This window comes from Parus major, chromosome 24 (assembly GCF_001522545.3).
Source record: "Parus major isolate Abel chromosome 24, Parus_major1.1, whole genome shotgun sequence".
NCBI classification, from domain to species: Eukaryota; Metazoa; Chordata; class Aves; order Passeriformes; family Paridae; genus Parus; species Parus major.
The window spans coordinates 4146265-4167691 of record NC_031792.1 but is presented as its reverse complement, the minus strand read 5'-3'; the positions used below and the strand labels follow the sequence as shown (position 1 = coordinate 4167691).

Genomic DNA, 21427 nt, shown 5'->3' with positions numbered 1-21427 from the left:
TGCAACAGGAGCTGTTACCTGTTTGGGAAATCATTTAGACACATTTCGGTGCCGTATGACACATCTCATTACGCCTCGCTTTAGAACGAGCAATTGTCATTAGTTATTTATTAATTGCTTATTAAGGTCGTTATGTATGTCTTCTTTGTTTCCAGCCTGCTTTCTTCATGGCTTTGGCTGCTGCCAGGTTTGTGAAGGGGGGGATCAGTCCCTTGGCAAAGCTGTGCTGAACCTGGGAAGGGGGAGGTGGTGCCAACCCAGGGTGCAGGCAGCCCTGGGGAGCAGGACAGGCACCCACAAGGGGTTTGTGTACAAACCTCGGTGGCTGAGCAGGCTCTGAAGCTGTTTGCCCTTCTTCACACCTTTGGACAGGCTCAAAACAGCTCCTGGTATGATGGAAGGATGATATGAAGCAAGGATGATATGATGGAAGGATGATATGACAGAAAGACAAAGGCCTCTCTGCTTTTCTCTTAACTATAATTGTGTTAGAGCAGCACAAACTGATTTAAAAGGCCATTATAATACACCTGTATTTGAAGGCACAGGGCTCTCAATTTGCTCCCTGAAGGCAGAAAGCTTTGGAACACAAAAGAGTGTTGAGGAGGAGGCACCATGGAGGTGCCTGGCACTGTGGCAGCCAGCACTGCACCTTCTCCTGACCTGGCAGCTACAAAGTGCTCTGGTTACAACCTGGAGGAGTCCTGGAGCTGGATGTGGGGTCCCTGCCTTGGGCAGAGCCTCGGCTGACTGAGGGTGGGCTCAGTTTGATTCCACATTGCTGGAGCAGGGATAGGACACCCAGGATCCCCCTCACCCAGTCCCAGTGGCAGCACCTGTGGCAGCAAGCTGTGTAAAACACAGGGAAGTCTGAGTGTGACAGCAGTAAGAAGCTGTTATGAAAAGCAGGAGCAGTGTCAGGCTGATGCTCAGGAAGCTGCCAGTGCACATCACAGATCGCCTGCAGAACACAAGTCTGACTCTCCTTCTTTTTCTTTCTTTCAGACACTTTTATAGTTGTTCTTTGTTGTTTCCTTTGATTTGGAGCAGATGTTGCTCGTGCTGGAAGATGGAGGTTTGCATGTTTTATGAAGAGGAAGCAGGGCTGGGCTTACCAGGACAGCCACTCTCTCCCAGGCTGTGCTGGGCTGACACCCCTTGGCTGGGACAAGCAGCTGCTCTGCCTCCTCCCACAACAGGAGGGTTTGCTGCTCTGGAAGAGTCACAAGTACATTTCTGCTGGCCTTGGCTCCCAAAAGTGGGTAGAAGGGGGGTGGTTAAGGAAAAATAAATGCATTTGTGCCTTGAAAAAGGAATAGACCACTTGGTGAGGCTCGTTTGAAGTCCCTTTGTCAGTCTGAGGTGAGAGGCTGTTCAGATGCACCCTCCACTCAGCGTGGCTGAAGTTTGGGGTGCTGGGGTGTCAGGAGACAGAGGTGGGGACACAGGGTCAGGGAGAGGACAAGCCAGACAAGCAGCACAGTCAGTACATGCCAGGAGGGTGGGTGGGGAGGGGATGGTGATGGAGATGGAGGTGGCAGGGCCCGATGATGGAGGCAAAGCTGGTGATGTTTATGCAGTGTGGGATGAGCTATAAAAGGCAGCTGGAGGAATAATCAGGGAAAGCCTCAGTCCTGCAGTGGGTGCCATGGCAGAGGCAGCAGAGGAGGTGGCAGAAATGCCAGGGGAGCCCCGCCACATCCCCAGGATGTGAAGATCTGTGTGCAGCACTGCTGTGGAGTACAGTCATGGGATCTGTGAGCTGTGCACCTGTGCTGGCTCGGGAGCGGGTGTTTGGAGGTGAAAGCAGAGAGGGAATATCATCTGTGCCAGTGGCAGGAGGGCGTCTGTGCGCCAGGGAATAGATGTGTGTCGGCAAGCACATATGCTTGGATCCAGAAAGACATCTATCACCTGCCTCAACACCCTCAAACGTGGAGCTCACCATATGCTTTGGTTAAATATTTAAGCAAGCTGCTTTCTGTCCTGGGGACTCCTCGTGTGCACGCGGGAACCGCGTCAGGGAGAACTCGGGGCATCTGCAGGGGGCTGAGAGCACCCAAAAACCTTCCCCAGAGCCGTGGCAAGGATGGAGGGGGAAAAAAGAAGGAGCTGGATGAATAAAACACCAGCCTGCCTCTGGGGAAATCTGTGCAGTGTCACCGGAGCAGCTTGGCCAACACTGCCATGTTTAATCTCTTCCGAGCGAGAGAGATGCTGAGCACAAAAGGACTGCCCGCAAGGAGAGGGCTCCCGCCTGGGAAGCCTGCATTTACTTAGCTTTATTTATTTATTCATTCCCAAAGGGGCACATCTCCATCTGCTTTCGGCTGAGGAAATGTCTCCTCTGCCCTGCTGCTGCAGAAATGCCAAGTGCTGGTGAAAGTCCTTTAATGCAGAGGGAATGGAAGTGCTGGTGACTGTTAAATAATATTAAATATATACATGGATCATTTATTTATTAAGATTTCCCTCCCTAGTCTGGTTAAAGCCTTACAAAACACCTGTTTTGTCTCTAGAAAGGCATTTGGAATAGTTTGTGCGGTTAAATATTCAAATATTTAATTAGCATACAATAACCACCGTGTTAAATCCTACCACTGCATAGACAATTCCAGACTTAGTTAACAGCTTCAGTGACGTTTCTCTGGTTTGCTTCCCAGATGTTCTTGCCTCCTCTCATTCCAGATGGGGCACAATAAATTGCATCTCCCACAAATTGTCCTGAGCTTGCCAGAGTATGGTGAACTTTTCCCCTGTTGCATGAGCAGCTTGATCTGCTTTTTATAGAATTATGGAAAAGTTTGAATTTGAAGGGGCCTTTTAAGATGCTCTAGTTCCATCCCCTGATGTGTGCAGGGACTCCAACCTGGCCTTGAACACTTCCAGGGATGGGGCAGCCACAGCTTCTCTGGGCAACCTGTGCCAGGGCGTGCCCACACTCATTATAAAAAACTTCTTATACCTGTCCAAAATCAGCCCTCCTCAGGTTAAAGGCATTCTCCTTAGTCCTATCAATCAAACACAAGTTTGAGTTGTTTTAATTACGTTTTATAACCTGGTCAGTTGATTTTTGTCTCTTGCCTGGGTGGGTGCAAGTGGGTCTGTGCAGTCCCAGAGTAGCAGTGCAAAGTCTGACTTGTTTTTTTTTTAAAGCCTCTGCAAAACAAGCTGAATTGGGTCGATGTGGATTCAGCAGTTAAAAACATCAGAAAGGTTCCTTTGTGATGCAGCAAACAGCACATTAAAGATGATGGATACTGCTTTAGTTTTATTGGGACTTAGAGCTGGAAGCTCTTGCTGCTTCCCAGACAAAGGTGGGAATCACTGCACCTCTTCTTGGCTCTTCCCACCTCTGCAAAATGACAATGGTAATACCCCCTTGGCCTATTTTTGTTGTCCAGACCACATGCTCTGTGTTTTTAGAGCAGACATGGATTTCCTGGCTGGCAGTCCCAGCCTCACTGGGAGCACAGCAGGGCAATCATAACGATGTTGTAATTAATTGCACCTCCCCGATGGACCTGGCCATGGGCAGAGCATTCCCAGCTCTGAGTGGTCCCACAAGGGATGTGCTGTCCCCTTAGTGACACTGAAGAATATGAATATTTCTTTAGGTGTTGTCTTTGTGCCCTCCACTGTCCTGCCCCAGAGCCCCCTCTGTTTGGGAGCAGCTGATCCAGAGTTGTTCTCCAGTGCATGATTAGCAGATTAGCCATCATGCCCAGAGTAGCAAAAAAAATGAACTCCCAGAAGCCCTTCAAAACAGAGAATAATTCATTACCCACCTTGATTTCCACTTAAAATGTACTTTAACTACACTTCCAACTACAAACCCTAAATCACCATCATGTTCACAAAAAATCCATCATTTTTTATTTTATTGCACGGCACTGGCATGACATAATCCCTTCCAGAGCGTCTTGGAGTGCTTTACGGATCAATAAATTACTTACCTGCACAGCAGAGGCATTGCGTGCAAGGCCATTGCAGTCATTCCGGCTTGGAGCAGCCAGGGAAGGTGTGGGAGGTGGGGAGAGGTGGGGAAGGGAGGCTCAGGAGTGGGGTCTGAGGCAGGATTTGGGGTGTTGGGCTGCAGCCCCAAGTGGGGTGATGGATGGGGCTCTCCCAGCCCGGGTGATTTGTGACTCTCCTGCAAAGCGCTGCAGCGGGGTGCCAGTCCCTGCTGGGCTCCAGAGAAAGCCTGGAAACAAACCCAGGAAGGTGATGGTCTTTATTATATTCTGATAACAGCAGCTGATGGTTTTTCCTCACACATCCCCACCGTAGATCCCCCCCAGCCCTCCCCAGCAGCCACATCGTGTCCTCTGCTCATGCAGCAGCAGGAGCTGAGGGCTCTCTGCTTGCTCCTCATCCCCTCCCAGCCTCCTCCTCATCACCCCCATCCCGTACCTGTGTCCCCCCCTGGTGCCTGTATCTGACCCCTGAGTGCTCTGGGGGGCAGTTCCAATGCAGGGGGACAGATCCCCGCAGAATTTCCCTCCCTGTGCATGGTGCTCGACCTTAGAGGCTCCTCAGCAAACTCTCTCTTCATGCCCAGCTCCTTTCGGTGCTCCTGTGCTTCCAAGGGCCTGGCAGAGAGCCTGCACAGCTGCAGGAAAAGCTGCAGCAGTCTGCAGGGGGTGACTCGTGTTTTCTGAGGAAGATGCAGCTCTGCTGGGAACAGTTTGTCATGGCTGAGACAAGGAATGCTGGAAGTGGGGTAGGAAGAAGTGCTGTCTCACACCATAGAGGAGCTTCTCGAGCCTCCCTAAAATGACTGAATCCCCTCTGGCTAGAGTTTCTTCCCACTTCAGCTGTGTCTTCTCTGCCCCCTCTTTTCCCTGTTTGTTCCTGCCAAGTCAGATGAGACTGATGGGCTTCTGCATAGACTGTCAAAGCAGAGGGAGGATGGAAATTCAGCCTCCTTCACCCACAGTTTGAGATTTCATTTGAAGCAGAACCAGTTTCATTTTCCTTCTCCTCTTTGCATCATTGCAGTGTCTCCAAAAATCATCGAGATCTCTTCTGACATCTCCATCAACGAGGGTGGCAACGTCAGCCTCACCTGCATAGCCACGGGCAGGCCAGACCCAACAATCACCTGGAGACACATCTCACCCAAAGGTAAGGACCAAACATCACCAGAAATACTTTGGGAAGGGCACAGCACTGTTTGTGAGTGGCTGGGGAAGGGTCAGTGGCTCATTCTCTGGCCAGGAGAAAATGAAATGTATCAAAAAGATTTGACTCAGCACAGGACTTGGTGACTTTGGTGGAGGAACATCCACCCTGATGCTCTAGAAGAGGAGCTGATGGTTTTGGTCCTGTGGAGGACTGGCTGCAGGTGCCAGTCTTGGGATGTTGTGCTTGGAAATCTATAGAATCAGGGAATACTCTCCACTGGAAGGGACACACAAGGATCGTGGAGTTCCTGCATGGGGCACTCACATTGAACATTGATTGCGCTTTTCTGGCCATGTTTTGAACATTTTTCAGGCAATTCTTACAGGTTGCTTCAAAGGAGGATTGTAAATAGTGCAAATGAGCAGGAAAACACACAAAGCATTAATTGGTGGCCTTGTTAATTGGTTAGCAAACCCTCAGCAGAACTGTGTGGGTGTGACTGCTGGGAAGCAAATTCCCAGGCGTGCAGGACCGTATAATTCCAACCCCCTTTCCCAGCTGCTTTTTGGCATTTGCTTTGCATTTTGCTGCCCTGTTATCCCCAGGAGGCTGCGAGGGTGAGCCGGGGGTGAGATCCGCAGGCTCCGGGCGGGATGAGCCGTGCGGCCAAGCGGAAGCGCCTGCCTCTGATCCTCTGATCCTGTCTAAGCGCTTCAGTTCCACCTCAGAGTCGTGTTTCCCCTGAGGTTTTACCAACGTGGGCTGTTGTTGCAGACAGCAGCTTCAGGCTCTCCTCGGGGACACCGGGCCAGGCTGTCCGGCAGGAGCCGACACAGGGGCGGCAGTGACTGCAGTGGCGCCGGGGCTGCTCTCCCTGCTCAGCTCCTGACAGGGCCTGCGGTGTCTCACTGCAGCTCCATTGATTTTTTGCTGTTTGTCTGTGCTGGAGTGAATGGCTGGGCCAGATCCATCACTCTGCAAAGCCCAGAGCGAGCTGAGTCGGCGACATCTCAGCTCCTTCCCTGGACAGGAGCCTCTACAAACCGTTCTCCCAGAGCACATGTTGGCTTATCCACTGTGGGTGGTCTTGCTTCTGAGCTGGTGGCTTTGGTCAGGCTCTGTGCATGGATCCAAGCGCTCCTCCCCATCCCTGAGTGTCTCTCTATGGAATCAAAAGTTGCTGTCACTGTGTGTCACCACCAGGCAGCATTTATGGTCGAGGCAGTCCATGTGTTCCCACCTTGAAGCCTTTTCTTCCTACTCTTCCCCTTGTCTACCCTGACAACATGTTTTTGTTTTGCTCAGCCTCCTCAGCACCTGTTTTTCACAAGCATCTTGTTTTCCCACAGCCCCACTCTCCTTCCTACATCCCCTTCTGCTCCCCAGAACCCTCATCTCCCACATGTGCCCCTTTCTGCCTTCTCCCACATGCCATCCATCCTCTCCTAACCAGGCTCCCAGCTCCTGATGCCTCTGTCTTTCACAAGGGCTATTTTCTGTGTTTGCTGCCATCCAGCAGGTTTTTTTCCCCGGGGAATCTTTACATGCGCTTGAACCAGATGTTTCCATTTTACTTAGGACTTAGCTGCTATGGAAACTGAGGATGCACCAGGAGAGGAAGAGTGAGCTAATCAGAAATTACCTGTGGCGCTGTGTAATTTGCAGCAGCAGCTCTTTCCTGATTTTGGCCATGATTAGGCATTCTGCTTTCAAAACTCAAAGGGAACAAATGATCACAGAGATTTACCAGAGTCAGGTCTCCTGCTGATGGAGGGTGATGAGCCCAGAGGTGGCCCAGGACAACTTCCGTGGTTGCCCATCTCCGTGGGCAGCTCCTCTGTTTCTAGATCTGCCAAGCCACCAAGGGGAACCTCTACTTCTCCATTTTGCATTCACCACACACAGCAAAGATGAGGATCGGAAGCGTGAGGACTGAAATGAGAGCCAGAGAAAATGCATAGATGTTCTATAGCAGCTGCTGGGATGGTATCCCTTTTCCTAGCAGGATACATTCTAATTCAGAGTGCCAGGGGCAAGAAAAACCCAAAGTTTGCTGCTGTCCCCTCTTGGTTGTTGTTCTGCTGCTCATCCCATGGGATGCCTCGAGCGAGTTGCCTCCTGTTCCTTCTCACCATCCTCCTCCATCTCGCTTGAAGTGGTGGAGAAAAGGGACGAGGGAGAATTGTTTGAGAGGATTCTGGTGCATAATTTAAGGGTTTACACAGCATGTGGGGAGTGGCTCTGAGGGTGCTGCTTGGACAGGCTGTGCCAGCGCTGTGTGTGCCAGGCATGGCCACACGGGCAGCTGAAGGACTGGTCCCCACACTGACACTGGGGAGTGCTGCTCTGTGCAAAGGCACTTCACGGGTTTTATGATTTCCTTGGCACCTGTGAGCACACAGTGCACCTCTTGGTGGGAAATGGAGCAAATAAAGAGTGTTTTTTCAGCAGGGAGGGTGTGGGCAGGCCTTTCAGAGGATGTTCACCAGGAGCAGCCCAGCTCCCCAGTGACTGATCTCACTCAAGACCCTTTGCCAGCCCTCCAGGCTCCTGTGGATGCTTGGCTGTTCTCTCTGCTCCAATGAATTTGCATTCAGGTAAATTCTGCTGAATTATCCTGCCTGCAACTGTTGCCATGTTGTAGGAGCTGTTAAGCCCATTTTGGAAGCTCTGTTTGGTTTGGAGGCTGGAGGAGATCCTGCAGCTGGGATGAGGAGACCGTGTTCATGGTATAACTCAAGAGCTCAGTGAACCTGAGCAAGAGAGTTTTCTGCTTCTGATTATGTGAAACACAAGCATGCTGGCCCTGTTGGTGCCTCCATCTGTACTCAGACCTTAGTCCTACCTGTGCCCATCCTCATCCTCCAGCAACAGAATGAACAAAACCAGGCTGCTGGCTCTGGAGAAGTGTTTTGTGAGCCTGTGGCCAGTCCAAAGAAGGTGTGATACAGTCTGTCGTCTGTCCCTCTGCCTCACTTCTCTCTGTCTTATTTTATTTCTCCTCCCAGTAATGCTGTATTAACTCACAGCAGCTCCTGTTAAAGCAGCTGAACAGATTGAGGGGGAAAAAGAAGTGAAGCTGCTGGAGTCACAGCTTCTTCTGCCTCAGCAAAGGAGGCTTAACAGCTTTGAGGTTCTGTCCTGGGCTTGGATGCTCCAGCTGGCATCACAAGTACCAGTGGAGCTGCCAGGCACTGGGGCTTCAAAACAGCTCTCTGAAACTACTGTGAGGTGCCAAGACCTGGCATGGGATGGGAGGGGGCAGCTCCATCCCTTCTTGGCACCCCTGTGGGGCCCAGATACTTGGGATGGAAATTAAGAAAGGAATCTTGAGGGTGAAGGGAGGGAGCAAAAAAAGGCAAATAGGGAGTAATGATGTAGATAACATCATGTGGCTTAGATATAACACCTGACATAAAGGCAGCAGCATGTGCCCAGGGGAGGTGGAAGTTGCACAGACTTGGACTCAGAGTCTGAAAGGCAGCTCTGTGTGTACCCATAAACATCCATTTTGCACCCTTAGGTGCTGAACATGTCTGTGTTTCCAAGGCTTTGGCTGGATTACAGTCCCCAGCCTTGTGGTGCCAACACTGTCTGTAAACTGTGGCGAGGTCTTCTAGCTAATAGCCTGGTTTTGGTCACTCAGGTGTTTCCATAGCTACTGGGCTTTTTATTTATTTTTGGTGGGGGTAACTGATGTTGTCATGGCGATTGTCACACTGTCAGGCCAGTTTTCATCTCTCAGTGGAAGCAGGCTGGGATTTCTTGGCTGGGAAAAGCACAGCATCCCGGGCCACCAGGCTCAGGGGGACACCAAGGCACTGGCAGAGAGAGTGGCACCGTGTTGAGCTATCCAGGGGATGTTTATCAGCACTGCACATGCAAAACTAGTCATGCCTCCCATTAAGCTCAGGAAATGTGCCAAGGAATTGAAGTGAGGGATCTTCCAGGAGGGATGAAGGAAGGCTCAGCAGCCTCTGTCCCAGGATGAGCAGACACAGTTTAGCAGTAATGATGAAGAGTGGGCAGACAAGTGGGGTTATTGTGCCATGACAGGGCTAGGGGCACAAGGAAAGGGTGTGAAACTGGGTTTGTGCCCGTGGATTCCTCCACTGGATCACCCAGCACCGCTCTGCCACGCACAGACATCCTGAGCCAGAGGCTCCGTCCAAGTTGTCATCCTTAATGACCCTGATGGACTTTTCTGCCATGGTTTTATCTAATTGCTTTTTGATTTTTGCTGTACTATGATGGATTCTGGTGTGAGGCTTAAGACAGTGGCTGCCAGAGTAGGAAAGCATTATGGTTTGGCTGATGATGTATTTACTTGTAAGAGATCTGATCAAGAGGTTTCTGTGGCAGGAATCCCTCATTAATCTCAGGATTAAGCTGGGTGCTGAAAGCTGGATCCCATGTGGAGCCAGAGCTGTCATTTGGGGGGAAGGGGAGGGCTCAGTGCTACAAGGCAGAGACTGGGAAGCTGCTTGGAGGATCCTGATGTGGTCACATGCAGGATATCCCCCATGATCATCCCATTTAACCTCGGCAGCCTCCCTGGAAGAGGTACAGTGGCACTCCCTTGCCTCACAGAACTGTGGGAGGATAAACACATTCCAGACGTGAGGCACTCAGACTCAGCAGCAATCACAGCTTGTATATGCACTTAAGATAGATGAGACACGGTGGCCTGATGTGGCAGAGGTCTCATGAGATCATCTGTCTATACATCAGCAGCAAACCAGCAAAGGGACTCTGGGAGAAGTCTGGTATATTTGGATATATTGATTCACCCTGGCTCTTGGCAAGGCTTGAAACAAGAGGATGAACATCTGCAAAATATATCCAGCTTGAAGAGGTGCTCGAAGGGGACACATCCTCCCGTCTCAGAGGTTTGTCCATTAAGCACATTGCCTGCCATCTTCATGCTCCCTGGAGAGGAGGCAGAGGATATTTATAGATTGGACATCAGATCTGGAGCCCAGCTGGGAGGCACAGGGAGAAGGGGGATCCACTTGGGTGGGAAAATCTTTGCCTGCTTCTGTGTGCCTTGTTCCTGTCCTGATCAGCTGCACGTGCTGTGAGATTGCTCCCGTTAGCCCTCACATCATTAATGGAAGACCAGGGAGCCGTGTCCTCTGCTGGCCCTTTTAGCAGGGAAACACCTCTCAGAGAGAGCAGATGGTTCATGTAAGGCTCCTTCTGTCTTCATCCCGGGTCTTGTGTCTCTGCTCTGCCTCTTGCCTGCTTCGGAGATTTGATTTGTGCCAACACAAGCAGTGTGTCAAAGAAGGGAAGAGAGAGATCCTGCTGTGTGATGGAGCTCAGAGCCCAGCCTGAGCTGTCAGCTTGGATTGGGTTGGGTTGGGTTGGGTTGGGATGGGTTGGGATGGGATGGGTTAGGTTTGGATAGGTTTGGTTTGGATGGGTTGGGTTTGGATGGGTTGGGTTTGGATGGGTTGGGTTTGGATGGGTTGGGTTTGGATGGACTGGGTTTGGATGGGTTGGGTTTGGATGGGTTGGATTTGGATGGGTTGGGTTTGCATGGACTGGGTTTGCATGGACTGGGTTTGAATAGGTTTGGTTTGGATGGGCTGGGTTTGGATGGACTGGGTTTGGATGTGGATGGGTTTGGATGGACTGGGTTTGCATGGACTGGGTTTGGATGGACTGGGTTTGGATGGACTGGGTTTGGATGGGCTGGGTTTGGATGGACTGGGTTTGGATGGACTGGGTTTGGATGGACTGGGTTTGGATGTGGATGGGTTTGGATGGACTGGGTTTGGATGGGCTGGGTTTGGATGGACTGGGTTTGGATGGACTGGGTTTGGATGGACTGGGTTTGGATGGACTGGGTTTGGATGGACTGGGTTTGGATGGCCACCCTGCTGTACGTGCTGTCCCACCTCACTTTATTGCATGTGTCCCTCCTGTCTTTTGGTGTCTGGGTGACTCAGCAGAAGTTCAGCTGACCCACTTGATGGCCAAGCACCTTGTCCTCCTTCTGAGGCAGTTGCAGGCCTGGGCTCTGCTATATTAACTGGAGCATTTCAACTGGCTCCAATCCTGTCGGCAGCTCAACCATCCCCTTGTTTACTGTTGAAATAATTACTGCTTTGCCATAATATTAGCTCTGAGCCGTGACTCCATTACCATTATCACCGGAATATTACCCATTTATTATCTCCCAGCAACCCTGGAAGATGAACACTAGGCTTCAGAGACCAATTGTTTTACAACAGACAGGATCTTGGTGTGCATTGTTTAATGAGGTAAACTACATTATAGCCAGCATTAATTTGGCTGCGGTGCTCTCCACTAAATCATTGTTAACCTGTAAATCTGCCACCACTTTTGATACTCGTTTAATCAACGTGTGCTGGATGGAGCAGCCAGGCAAAGGGTCAGCAGTGGTCCAGCTCTGCTTGTATCATGTAGAAATAAATAGGGTGAAGTTGCCATGGAGAAGCAGGATTTTGGGATGGACACTGTTTTTTTGTGTGGTTGTGGTGAAGGAGGCAGCTGGCATTGCCATCAGAAGAGTGTGCACACATGTGACCACCAGCAAGATCCTGACAGGGATCAGGGGGAATATTTAGCATAAATAAATATTCCAGCAGCTTCTCCATCAACTCCCATGGGAGCAGGGTCTGGCCCAGCAGGAGACAGAATCTGGTGGAATTACGTCATGGGCTCCAGGTTGTTCTTTCTCCAAGGAATGACTAAAACTTGGTTGGCAAGCCATGCAGGGAGCTTCTTTTAGCATTTCCCTTCTGATGCACCCTAGTTCTTCCTGCTTCTTCAAAGCAATGGGAGATTATGTACTTTTATATGAATAAAAGTCATATTTTTGGTTCCCTGCATGGTGGAAATGAACTCTTGGAGCTGATTTTGTGTATTTGGCATAGCTACCTCTGAAATATGCATCATGGTACAAAAATAAAAAGACCCCTTCCAGCTACAAATGAGGCAATGTCTTTCCATTAATAAAAGGAGGGAAAAAACCTTCTTGGTTTCAAGACATTCCCTAAATACAGCTTGCAATGTCACACTTTCCCAGTTTGCCAGAGGCAGGGAGGGATCTGCTCCTCATCACGGTTTGGGGAAGCAGCTGCCTGCTGCCCTAATAGGGGGCAACACCAGGAAGGCCTGACTGCACCCCCAGGTTTTATCCTGTGTCTTATCCCCTGTGTTCCTGACCACCTTTCCCACAAAGGTGAGACCCACAGAGGAGCTGCAAGTGCCCTGATCCATGCTTGGCATGGCATCTCTGTGTGGGAAGAACGGGATATGTTAATGGCGTGGTGGGACAAAGAGGACAAAACCCAGCACACCAGCAATGTCAGCTTGTTGGATTTTCCATTTCTTCTTTACTGCTGAACACAACTCCCTGTTTCCCTGATAAATGCGTGGCTTTGTGTCGCTCCCTGTCTGGGACTCTCCTTTCATTCAGCTGGCCTGGGGAAGAGCAAGGGACGGGAGTGTCTGAGATTCCAGAGATCTCCACGCAAATTAAAACCTTTTATCAGTCCCTAATAGCTGTGCAAACTAATTATATTTGGGCCAAACTTTGCCAGCGACTCCCCTGAGGTATTATTATAAAAATCTGAGCTGTGGAAATGCGTCCCCATTCTGTCAACACCAGGTCGCTCCAGCTATAGAAAACTCTGCTCTGGCTTCTTTTAGCTCCCGTGATGTGCTTTGCATAAGCTGCTGCTGTTGTTTTCAGGAAGGAGAGAGGCTGGCTGGGCTGTGTCACACGTGGCCCAGGTCTGCTGAGCCAAGGACAGGGCAGTGTGCCAGGTAATTGTACTGAAATATTTATTTGCACAAGCCCTGCCGGCCTGGCTGGGTTTGTGGCCGTCAGCATGGCTTTGGGGCTGTGGGTGCACAAGTACTTCCATCCCTGGAGAAGTGGAATGTGGTGATGAGGGGTGGTAAGGATGCTGGAGAGGAGGGGATGCTCAAATGCAGCAGGCAGGAGATGGGAATGAGCAGCAGAAGGAGAAAGCACACCAGGCTCTATATGGACGGTTTTCCCAGTGCCAGTTCCTTGCTGGGTGGCTCCTTGTGGTGTTGGAGCCGATTTCCACCCAAATTTATTCTTTCTTTTTCCTGACATCACCATTTGCTCCATTCATTGCCTTATAACCTTGTTGCCAAGCTTGCACAGGGTAGACCACCAAAGATAACCCCCATGTTCACCCACCCCCACTGCCCATAGGTGGAGGCAGCACAGGGAAATGCTTTGAGCCAGACTTTCCAGTGGGAAGGTTTTTGTCCTGTGCCACCATTCCCCCACCATCCTTGCACTCTTCCTGGGGCGCAGATTGCCAGCTAATGGGGTGGAGCTACTCCAAGCACTCTCCATTAATGGAGCAGAATATAAACAGAATAAAGCCTTCATTTCCCGGGCTGTGATTTCATTATTAATATACTTTACAGTTCACAGGTTGTTCATTTGCTTCCATGTTTTCTCAGCTGGTGTAATCTGCCGCGCGGAGTGAGAAGAGTCATAAAATTTCCATTTCCAGTTGAATGTGCGTCCAATTCGCCGTGAAATGTTTCTCTCTGTCGTGAATATTAAGTGCTCAAGGAGTTGGTGGCCCCAGGATTAGGCAGGGCAGGTTGCCAGCCCCTCTCTCTGTCCCAGGGGTGTGGAGGAGAAATGGGTGTAGAGAAGGAAAGGTGACAAGGCAAAGTGGAGGGACTGAAGGAAGAACCTTGTGGCAGAGGGAGGAAAAGGGAAAAGAAGAGGAGATAAAGTGAGGATAGAGGGAAAGGAGGGAAACTGAGTGGCAAAGAAGCTTCAGGGAGGGATGTGGTGGGTGAAGAATGCTCTGACAGAACTGACCTACACTCACCTCCTTGTTTCCCTGTCCCATGACCTTGGCACTTGTCACAGAAAACGTTGCACCAGTGATTGCCCCAGTTTGTAAATCAGTTGTTGATGTCTGTGCTTGGTCGTTGCCATGGGCCTCAGGGCTGTGCCCTTCCCCTGGCCTGAATATGGGTAAAAAAAGATTCTCCTTGTCTCTGGTGAGGTTGAGAAGTGCTGCTGTGATTGTAAGGGCAAGGAGCTGGAACGTGCTGGTGATCTGGAGTGGCTCAGCTGCTCTGTATCGAGCTGGAAAAGAGCAGTGAGCAACCACGGAGCTGTATCGCCATTGCAGACACATAAAAAGGGCTTTTCACACGAATTTGGGGAGAAAAATATCATGTTCTGCTCATATTAAACAGCCAGCAGGAAATTTGTTGTATATTTAGAGTATTTAAAGGCTTGTAGCCAAGCAATGGCTTTCTGAGACAAGGAAGCAGAAATTTGGGTAGTTGGGGCAGGTGGTCACGCCCCAGGCTGGGAAGGTGGTGGGACCAGCAGTGCCACCGAGGGGTGCCCACAGCTGCAGCACCACTGGCAGTGGGCACATCTGGCAGCACATCTGGCACATTGCTGCAGCTGGAGGTGGTGAGGGATGTGTGCCCCTCCCTGGCCTTGCAGTAGCAGCACGGGATGTGGTGTCACTGCTGGGAAAGGGGACAAAAAGGCAAATCGTGGTGGCATGCCCAGGCTGTGGGGGTAGCTTGGGCACTGCCCCGAGCTGATGGCATCGTTTCCTTCCGACTCTTTGCTGAAATTACTTCAGCCACAGCATTCCTCACTGCAGGGGAAAAAAATGCCTCTTCCTTTCCCGTCTTCTCTCGGTCGAGTCAAGATAATAATAGTCTTTTTCTGATCCCCTGAACTTTCCCATCTGCTTGGTAAAACAATGGCAATTCTTTTTCCTCCTGGCCTCTCTCTCTGTCTTCCTCTCTTTTATTTTTATTCTCCTACGGTATAATTTAAAGCCAGAGCAATGCTGTAGCCTGTGGGTTTTTCCCCTTCCTGTGACACACTGCTGTTATTTAAAATGGCTTTTCCCTTGCAGAGCAATGCCTCTCGCTGCCCTCCCAGCTCCTGTAGCAGGGCCAGTACCTACACAGAGGCCTGAAGAAGGGATGATGGGCTCAAGAAAAGGGGCACAGCCCAGTCTTCAGTCCCCCAGTTTCATCCACCCAGCATCACACATTCCTGAAATTCCTGACACAACCACCCCATCCCCACTCCCCAGGCCCAGGGCATGCTCACCGGTCCCCCAGGGCCCCAAACCCATCTAAGTCATCACCCCTGCATTTCCCTGGCTTCTCTCAATAAGCCACAATATTGCAAGTGATCCTGCAGAAATGGAGACATCAGTGCCATAAAACACGAGGGACAGAGCAAGGCCACTGGGCTGGAAAATAGCGTGTCTGAAGAAATAAAGACGGGATAAAGATGATGGAGAGGCGACAGCGAGTCTCACCCTGCCATGATTCAGATGGCTCTGGGGGGTGAAGAGTGGTCAGGGGGTCCCAGGGGAAAAAGGGGGATGGAAAATATCCCCCATTTGCAGAAAGTCGTGTCAGCAGCAGAGTCTGGGATTGCCATGAGCTGCCTGCAGGGATATGCGTGGAGAAGGGAAAGTTTCCCAGATCCCCATGACTTCTTGCCAGCACTGGGGATGGATTTAGCCAGCACTTGATGCTTATTTTTTTCCTCTAATGCCATTATGCCACTTGCTTCCCATCTGAGGGATATTTCCCTAATGCGGCTGAAATACAGCTTAACCGAGGTTACAGCCATTTAACGCTTTGCATTGCAATTGCTTCTTAAGAGCTTGTCCTGTGGAGAAAGCCTTGGGGTTTAAATTTCCAGCCAGAGGGACCCTTCGGTCCTGGCTGCCAGCAGCTCTTTTTCACACAAATCCAGAGGAGAGCAGGGTGCCTGGAGTTTGGCAGGGGCTGGGAATGCTTTCTCCTGCGCAGCAATGCATGGAGGGGTTGGGAAGGGATGTGCTGGATCTCCCATGGAATTTTTTCGGGTTCTTTGCAAAGCGCCTGCAGATAACAGGCAGGAGCAACCTTGGTTCTTGCTCTCCTCACCAAGCCCTGTGCACCACAGCTTCTCCCAGAGCCAGCGAGGAGGCTGCCAGAAATGGGATGAGCTCCAGAGGAGCCAAGTTGCGACAGGATTTAATGGAGGAGCAGCGTTCCCACAAACAGGATGCGTGTTTGAGCGATTTTCTCCGGCAGCATCTGTCGCTCTCCAACATCTTGGTACCATTGCAACAAATTATTTAACCACTACCCACTGTACCCCATCTGTTAGGCAGCCCCTCCACGTGGATCAGGCCCTGCTTCCCACCTTTCCAGAGAAACTCACCGGCAAAGGCTGAGCGCCAAACAACAGGACAAATTAAATCAAAAGCACAGCTTCGGCACCCAGGGGGAAAATGCACATCAGCTTTGACTTATTGCATGGCGCACGCTTACAAGAGAGAAGCAGCGGCTTTTGTCACTGCAAGGGGCCATGAAAAATGAATTAGGGCCGCTGCTGGGAGAGGGCATGCAGGAGAATCTTTCATTCCAGAAACACTGTCCTCTCTCACCTTGGAAGCAGCTACGGGGAAAAAACCACAGGGAAGGAGGAGGAGGAAGGGGAGGAAGGAGAGGGGACTTTGTGTTGGGCACCTGATTGGATGCTCTGGGCTGTGGGAAGAGTGGTGCAGGAGCAGTGCTGATGCTCGGGCAGGAGCATGGAGCTGCTGAGAGATGCAGTCTCCTCGGGAAATCTCTGGAGAGGTCTTGTCTCTGTGGGAGCCTCAACACTGATTTTCATGTACCTTTTGCATTTGTTTTTGTGAGGAGGCAGAAAAGCTCTGTGGGAAGTGGCTCCATGCCAGCCACAGCCTCTGCCGGGCATCAGTCCCTCCCAGTGTCACCACAAGGGTCACCCTTGCCTTTCCAGGGCCAAGGAGGAAGGTATCCAGCTCATGCTGGTGGTAATGGGTGGTGCCATTAAGAGCAGCTGCCCTCTAAGGAGCCCTGCACCCATCTTTGCTGCAGATCTGGCACCTCTGCAGCTCTTTGTGAGCTGTAGCCATTGCTAATTGCTCTAACAGGGTGACACGTGCCCTCTGGACCTTTTCCTGGGGTCCGGTGTCCTTACCAGCACCCCAGGAGGAGGAAGGGGCTGGGAGAGGCTGAAGACAGTGGCTGCCACTTTGCTGAGCCTTGATCTGCCTCTGAGCTCTCCCTCTCACCGAAATAAAAGGGCTCATTCTTTATTCGACTCATTTACTCCTGAGTTAGAGCCTCGTTCAAGGGTGGTTGGTCCCTGAGTTGTTTTGTTTTGTTTCTTTAAATATTAATTTCCATAATCCATTTATTTCCCAAGGAACTACTTCTTGCAAACAAAAGGTTTAATGCTCCTCTTTTATTCCTGGTAACAAATAAGTTGTCTGAGACGTGCAAACATCCCGGCAGCAGCAAGCCGTGCGCCGTCTGACACCACAAACTGAGCTAAGGATGTGCAGGGATGGGGGAGCCACATCCCTCAGGGATCACAGGTGCCAAAGCAGCATCTCCCTGGAGATGCTAGCCCAGAGAGGGAGGGCAGCAAGCCTGGCCAGCACTGGGAAGCCCCCACAACCCGGGATTCCAATCTTTTGCATGGAGGCGTCTCTGACATGCCTTTTTGAGATGGAAGATTTGAGAGCCGAAGGCCGGGAAGCACAATAGAAGATAGACTGCTTGTACCTCATTGTCTGGAGAATAGATGGGCTGCAGGCTCCTGGAGAATAGGAGCTGCCACTCAGGTGGCTTTAATAGAACAGGCGGCAGATAGATTTCAATAAAAGAAATGAGTATAAATATTGTTAGCGGAGAATAGAGGGAAAGTGAAAAAGATCTTGTTTAACGAGTCACAGTGGGAAACTTTCAAGGACTTTTAAGCTAAAAACTCTTCACAATGGTGCTATAATGGATGGCTCAGGTGACTTGGCTACGCTGCATAGCATCGGTGGGGCGAGCAGAGTGGGCAGGTGTCCCTGGAACACCGTGGGGAAGGGCACAGCAGGGAGTTAGAGATTGGTTTGGGTTGTAAGGGACCTTGAAGAGCATCTCATTCCAACACCCTGCCATGGATAGGGTCACCTTCCACTAGAGCAGGCTGCTCAGGGCCCCAGTGCCTTGCTTTCACTGTCTCTGGAGTTAATGCCAATATTTGATTTTATGTGACTGGGAGATGTGGTGGCATCTGGAAGGTCTCTGCAGGTCAGCTGTCCCAGTGATCAGTGAGATGTGTGGCATGTGCCCACCAAATAGTTAAATGTCAGAGTTGTTGTATGAGATCTGAGCCCCAAGGGTGATCTCAGGGATGCACTGAGCAAATGGAGCCACAAATGTGGGTCCTGCCTCAGTTCTAGGTTTGCATTCAGCATGAAGTTGAAGAATGTCTTTCCTGCTTTTGTGGCAGCTCCGTGTTGGAATGTGTCTGTCAATGTCCCCAAGTCCTGACCCTGTGGTCACGGGCAGTCAGAAACAGGACCTTCAGAAACAGTCACCTGTGCTCATGTCAGCACAAAATCCAGCCTGGGGGGGTCCTCCATCGTATCTTGGAGCAAAACTCAAGGCACCCTCAGCTCACCTATGCCCCAAAAAGTTGGAAGGGGATGAAAAGCCACAGCACTGCCACAGGCAAGGAGAGAGAGGCTCTCACCGCCCCAGGGAGGAGGGGACACTGATATCAGTGGAGTAAAAGGACTTTATGTCGAGGATTTTATGGCCACCCCTCTCCTTCAAAGCCTGTGCTGCCATGCACAAGGAGCAAAATTGGCTGTCAGAGTTCCCCAAATCCAATAATAAAGGGTCCAAGTAGGAAAACATGATGCTTTCCCTCTGTTTGGTGACACCAGCTGGTGATGGTCACCACCCCTGGGGCGTGAGGATGAGGAGGGACCCCAGACTGCAGCAGTGGAATGAGCTCCTGCCAAGCTCCCACATCCCTGAGCACTGCACAGTGCACCATCCCCTGGGGCTTCACACAACATCAGGCCATGGAAACACGCTAATTAACATGGAAAAGCATGTCAGAGGAGAGATTTCCTTCCTTGTCATTGGCAAACTTCAAAAACAGAGTGGCTTGGCCCCGTGTAAGCACGACACAGACTCTGATACGCTGTGTGCCCGTTTCTGGGGTGACAGTCCCGCTTCTGAAGGCTTGTGAACATGAGGAACAGGAGGTTTGTACCCCATACCCCACGTAGGTGTGCTTCCTAAAGGGATGGCTCAGCTAAGGGGGGAATCACTGGTAGAAATGGACTGGAGCCTGTGGTTCAGGGATGCAATATTCACAAGAGGAGGAGAGGAGTTTGTCTGGGTCGATAGGGTAATCTTAAAAAAAATCTTTTTTTGAATGATTGAGCTGGATGATTTCCAGCAGGTTAATTACCCCTAATCTTTGTTCACTGGAGCGTGGCAGCTTTAAGCTGGCACAGGGGGAGCTGAAAAGAGGGGGTGCACAGAGGAGAAGCTGCCCTAGCTGAGGTCATTCACCTGATCAAACAAAAATGGGGAAGGGAATTTCAGAAATGCCTGAACTTTGTTCCTTATGTGTTAACTGAGCCATCAGGAGAGGCTAATAGTGGTTAATAAGAGGTGAAGCAGGTGCATCTCCCAGTTTGGCTGGGGCATGTTCCAGAGGCAGCCTTAGCTCTTGTTTACCCACCTACCTGGGGCTGTGTTGTGCCTCCTTTGAGAGAGATTTGGGGTGATTTGGGGTGGTTCCTTTCCCCACCTGCTTCCCCATCTGCTCTGATTCTACTGAATCTCCCATCCTGCACTTTTTTCCTCGCTGCTGCATGAAGGAGAGGTGAAGTGGGTCTCGGGTGCCAGCAATTCTCTTATTACCTTTGTGTGTTTTATTTATTTACCATAAACTGTTATAGGATGGCCATCAGCATCACATCGGGGTGACGTTTGAAATATATGGCTCTCGGGTTTAGTGCGTCACTCGGAGCCGGGAGTCTGCGAGATGTTAATTTTTATTGCCAGGAGTAGCCATAAATTGATAGTTGAGAATTGCTGTAGGGACTGTAATTAACTAGTTACTATTTCACCTCCAAAAGGAGCAATGTTTCACGCTCTTACTTTTACTTATCTGGAATCAGCTGCTGTCAACATCCGCTGAAGCCCGTATAAAGATTTATAGACCTTGGAGGTAAATATTGACTAATGGGCAGCTTGGCTTAATGTTCACCTTGAAGGACAATAAATTGTGCTATTGATTGAAGTGAGATGTCAATATCTGCATTGTTGTAAACATTTTAATAAAATTATCTCCATAAAATATTCTCTTTCTTTGGTTGATCCTGGCCAGTGGGATCAGTGCCTGGAAAATGCAGCAGCACGGTGGAGAGGGCAGGGCATTGCTTTGGGATCACTGGTGGGACTTTGAGCAGCCAGAGACTGAACCTGTTGTGGGACCACTGTTGAGGTTGTGCCTTTGGGCTTTAGAGGTGAAAATCTTGCAGCTCTGAGTGGCTGGGCTGGCTCAGCTTGATCTGAGGTGCAGGGAGTTCCTATGGACACAGGAAAGAGCTCCCAAGGAAGCTTTTTCAGTGGCATCATGGGCAGCCTTCAGCCAGGGAAAGCTGTGAGCAGTGTCCTAGAGACCTGAACATGGCTGCAACAGTGAGCCAGGGGACAGTGGCGTGTAATTAATTTGGGAACATGTGTTCACTTTCTGGTGAGTTATTATCTTGTCAGAAGCTCAATGGAAGCAAATGGGGAGGAGGAGTCAGAAGGGAGATGAGTTGGAATGGGAAAACGAGGAGAAGCAAGGGAAGGAGAAAGGCATGGAGGGAGGAATACGAATGCAGGAGGCATCTGCCCACAGCTCATCACATCCATGCTGTGTGGGACCCCAAGCACAGCCTGGCCATCTGTTGGGTTTGCCTTGGTGCTCTGTGCCACGCCAGGACCTCGCCTCTGTGACTCCTCCACTGCCATGATGGTCAAACTTCCCTTTCCCTGAGGCTTCTAACAGAGATCTGAGGAGCAAGTCCTAAATAGTGCATGCTGCTCTGTGTGCAGCCTCCTGCTCACTGAGCACAAGGATTCAGGCTCTGCTTTTCCATCTCCCCAGCTCACTCTGGGTTAGTTCATCATCCTTGGCTGATGAGCCAGGATTATGCTTGTGCGTCGTCCATGGCCATTCCATTTCTGGCCTGTGTGATATTATTAGTATTAATAATAATAATGATGGGTGCTGGCTGTGCTGGTTTTCTAGCTCCTGAGGAGATGAGAGAGCTCTCCATTAATTCCTGCAATATTTCAGCTCCTAATTGTGCTCAAGCAGAGACAGCCTTGAAAGTTCCCACCATCAGTTCAGGCAGAAAAAGACTGGTATGTCTGGCAGAGCTCCTGGAGCAGCAGGGCTCTGGTC

General features: G+C 50.5%; 1 protein-coding gene across 2 annotated transcripts in view; it reads left to right on the top strand.

Annotated features, from left to right (window-relative positions):
* LOC107214436 (protein CEPU-1) overlaps window positions 1–21427 on the top strand; it is a 137649-nt gene that overhangs the window by 104652 nt on the left and 11570 nt on the right. For both annotated transcript variants that reach the window (XM_015649854.1, XM_015649853.1), the window contains exon 3: window positions 5002–5127. In XM_015649854.1, coding sequence (XP_015505340.1) covers window positions 5002–5127 — 126 coding nt within the window. The remainder of the gene's footprint in view (window positions 1–5001; window positions 5128–21427) is intronic.